Source organism: Colobus angolensis, unplaced genomic scaffold (genome assembly GCF_000951035.1).
Source record: "Colobus angolensis palliatus isolate OR3802 unplaced genomic scaffold, Cang.pa_1.0 Scaffold9159, whole genome shotgun sequence".
Taxonomy (NCBI): Eukaryota; Metazoa; Chordata; class Mammalia; order Primates; family Cercopithecidae; genus Colobus; species Colobus angolensis.
Window position 1 is genome coordinate 1 of NW_012123109.1, and position 4,126 is coordinate 4,126.

Genomic DNA, 4,126 nt, shown 5'->3' on the forward strand with positions numbered 1-4,126 from the left:
GTCAGTTTACCAACACTGGCTTCACAGTCCCAGTTTCTACAATGCATCTGCTCTGTAAAGGGAGGAATCCCAACCAAGATATCTGCAAGCTACAGGAAAAAACAAGATATCTGCAGGTACAGGAAAAAGCCAGGCCTTATTAGCAAAGCACTTCTTGGAGATTAACAAGGTTCATGCCCCCTCCCACTACAGGACAAATGGGAAAAGCTCCTTGGCCAGGATTCCCCTCTGGAGGTCTTTCAGCACGTCTCGTTGATGACCCTGGACACCATCATGAAGTGTGCCTTCAGCCACCAGGGCAGCATCCAGGTGGACAGGTCAGTGACAACCCTCCAGTTGCAGGGCCCTTGTTCTTACCAAGTGGAGTGCACATACCGGAGGGGCAGGTGGGGGAGCGTGAAGGCTCACCTCCACACAAAGGAAGAGTCAGTCTCTGACCAAACTCTAATTCCGGTCCAGACCAAACAAAGTCTCAGGAACCGATGCCTAATTCCTAGCACAGGTGGACCCTCGTTGTTCATACCATCTGATAAAGGTCAAAGGATAATAGGGCTGTAAGATAGAAGAAACATTGCCTCAAGGCTGCTTGTCCCCATTATCTGAGGCTGCCTCCTCTCAGACCCCATTCTACTTCCGGGTAATGGGCCCACCCCTACTACGGTCTCTTCTTCATACTCTCCCTCAGGAATTCTCAGTCCTACATCCAGGCCATTAATGACCTGAACAACCTGACTTTTTCCCGTGCGAGGAATGCCTTTCACCAGAATGACACCATCTACAGCCTGATCTCTCCTGGCCGCTGGACACACCGCGCCTGCCAGCTCGCCCATCAGCACACAGGTTCTATCTCTTCCTCCTGTCTCCCAGCCTTTCCCAGGCATGTGAAAGAACCTGCCCTGACTCCTCAGGCAGAGAAGGCCCCTAGGAACCCTGCAGAAGCCAGATCACACTCAGCCTGGGGAATTCCCTTGCTCAGGGGCTGGGAGCTGATATGTGAGGGGCCAGATTCTGTGCCTTAGTTTATCCATGTCCTCACATGGAGATAACTGAATGAAACCCTGTCCAAACAGCATTGAAACAGAGCCTCCATGAACTGTGCCACTGCGGGGAGGGTTGCCCTGCCTCACACAGTACTAGAACTTCCACCCCTGACCCTGCACCCACACTCACATTCATGCTGAGATCTACCAGACACCCACATGGGGGCATTTGGGCAGCTAGGCCTTCTGGGGGCTGCTGATGGTCTCAGCTCTGCCTGGTAACCATTGTTCTGGTACAGACCAAGTGATCCAACTGAGGAAGGCTCAACTACAGAAGGAAGGGGAGCTGGAGAAGGTCAAGAGGAAGAAGCACTTGGATTTCCTGGACATCCTCCTCTTGGCCAAAGTGAGTATGTGTAGGAGAGGCCTGAGTCTTTGCCCAGAAGTACAGAGCATGAGTCTTTGCCCAGAAGTACAGAGCAAGAGACCAGCCCTGCATTTTCACCATGGTCTTCCTAGATGGAGAATGGGAGCATTTTGTCAGACAAGGACCTCCGTGCTGAGGTGGACACATTCATGTTCGAGGGCCATGACACCACAGCTAGTGGGATCTCCTGGATCCTGTATGCTCTGGCCACACACCCCAAGCATCAGGAGAGGTGCCGGGAAGAGATCCGTGGCCTCCTGGGTGATGGAGCCTCCATCACCTGGTGAGTGAGGGCTGAAAAGATGGGGTTCCCTGCCTTCTCTACAGGGGAAGCCCCTGGTCTCCCCAGGCCTTGCTGATGTTCAGGATGTGCTTGTTTCAGGAACCACCTGGACCAGATGCCCTACACAACTATGTGCATTAAGGAGGCACTGAGACTCTACCCACCGGTGCCAGGCATTGGCAGAGAGCTCAGCACTCCTGTCACCTTCCCTGATGGGCGCTCCTTGCCCAAAGGTATGAACTTCCCCCACCCTCTCACCTAAACTCTCCACAGGGATATGTGGAGGGTCAGAAATCCAAGTGTGCTTCAGAGTTCTGCACATCTCTGGGTCTCCCTTTTGTTTTAAAAAAATCAAAAACATATTTTGTATTTAAGATTAAGAATTTAAAATGTCTGGCCGACAGCTTGAACCCACCAAAAGTTCAAGAAATAAGTGTTAATCTCTGAATGTGGCCTTGGGTCAGTAACTCTAAAATTCTATTCCTTGAGATGTGCAGGGCTGGAAAGAGAATCAGACAAGGGTAGAGAAGGATGTGTTTCTTTCCTCATGGGGTCAGTGCAAAAGAGGCTGATCAGGAATCTCATTTCCCGGGTCAGCTGTTGTCCAGTCTCTGAGGAACCCTCAGGTTGATGGCAGAGAGCAGCTGATGACCAGATCTGGGGCCACCAAGGCGCAACCACCCCGGTTCTGGTCCCAGTCCTGCCATAACCTAGTCGTGTGAACACAGACAAGATAATAAGTCTCTCTGAGACTCAGGTATCTCCCCTGAAAACTGAGAGCAAAAGAATGTCTTCCTTGGAGCGTTGTTGTATTGAGTGAGTTCATGTATATTCTCCAACGGACCTTGGAGGATATTTGATGAATGTGAAATGTCACTGGACTTACTCTAAAGAGTAATGCTCTGATTCTTTCTTGCTTCTCGTTCCTGCATAAATGGTTGTCTATTCATCATCTGAACTCACATGCTTTGTCAAGCCTAACCCACCTGCATAATGGCAGAATCATCCCAGTCAAAGTGACAATTTGTGGAAAGTAGGCCTTTTGGGCCTTGTTTTGCCCCTGCTGGCTGAAGTACCAGGACACCCCAGGCAAATGATCGGTCTTCTCTCTGTTTCCAACCTGCACCACAGGTATCATGGTCATGCTCTCCATTTATGGCCTTCACCACAACCCAAAAGTGTGGCCCAACCCAGAGGTATGTGGTCCTTGAGAGGAGGAAGTGGGGTGATCTCTCAAGACCAATACCTTCTCCTGCTTCCACCTCTGGGAGTCCTGTCCCCTCGTGGGTGGCAAGTAGGGGCTGGATCCTTACCTATCCTGGCTCTGGTGCTTGCTCTGCAGGTGTTTGACCCTTCCCGTTTTGCACCGGGTTCTGCTCGACACAGCCACGCTTTCCTGCCCTTCTCAGGAGGATCAAGGTGAGACGTCCTGTGTGGTTATTGGAAGAGAGAAATAAGGGAAGTCTCTGGTCAACCCTCTGATCTTTGTGAGCCAGATATTCATATGTGGTGTCTTCATATGTGCCCTTAAATGTTGGTACTTGTGGGAAAGTCAGGCACCTGGTGTGGGTGTCTCTGTGTACAAAAGGAAGGTGGCGTTCCAGAGCACCCCATGGAGACTTTGCTCCCTCTCCTTCTTCAATTGGGCAGCCTGAATTCACTGTCAGTGCATGTTCCAAACTTCAGTATATTCACATATTTTCCTCACTTTAGGGATATGAATTATCAGAATTAGATATTCTCCAGTAAATTCAACTTCAGCTGTTTGCTTTTCTCAGTTATCACGAATAGTAAACAGTAGATTTATCTCTCCCCACACATCCTCAATACTGCACACAACCTTCCCTATTTAATTCACCAGTCTGCCATAGAGATGAATCATTGAAATTTTTGCATCTGTTTATAATACAGATGACCTGCAAGTCCTACCTTTCAAGCCACATAAGGGAGAGGTTAAGGTAGCCCTTTGAAGAAAGTTTTACAACAGTGTGTGTCATATCATACATTTTTCTGTCTTGCCCAATGAAATTTTTACTGCATTATATAGTGTTCACATATTTATGTCTATTTCCCCATTTGGCAAATCTGTACATACTTTGGGATCTTTATGCCATAGTCCTGTAATCCACTTAGCACAATATTGGCCAAAAACACAAAAATGTGAACAGTACACTGTCTTGGAGAGAAAAGCACAATAATTATATATAACGCACAACATTTCAAGGCTCCTGGTATGTGAAATATAAAACACACTTGAAATAGCTGTTGAGCTGGAGAGGAGAACTCCAGAATGGCTGTGGTGGAAATCATCGTGGCATCAGAAATTGTCCTGTGACATACAAACAGGCAACAACAATACAAATTCTTAGTAGAAACAAAGTTTGTTCAAAGAAATAATTATGTGACTTCTTCAAATGGTGAGTTCACTTACACAGA

The 4,126-nt window shown here is 48.2% G+C and overlaps 1 protein-coding gene across 1 annotated transcript; it reads left to right on the forward strand.

Annotated features, from left to right (window-relative positions):
* Positions 1-192: 192 nt before the first annotated feature.
* Positions 193-3,710, forward strand: LOC105504422 (cytochrome P450 4A11-like; the record flags this gene model as incomplete). Its single annotated transcript, XM_011931850.1, has 7 exons — positions 193-317; positions 686-840; positions 1,280-1,386; positions 1,500-1,690; positions 1,790-1,923; positions 2,822-2,886; positions 3,033-3,710. Coding segments are annotated over 7 exons (858 nt in total), but the record flags the coding sequence as incomplete, so codon positions are not given.
* Positions 3,711-4,126: the final 416 nt, after the last annotated feature.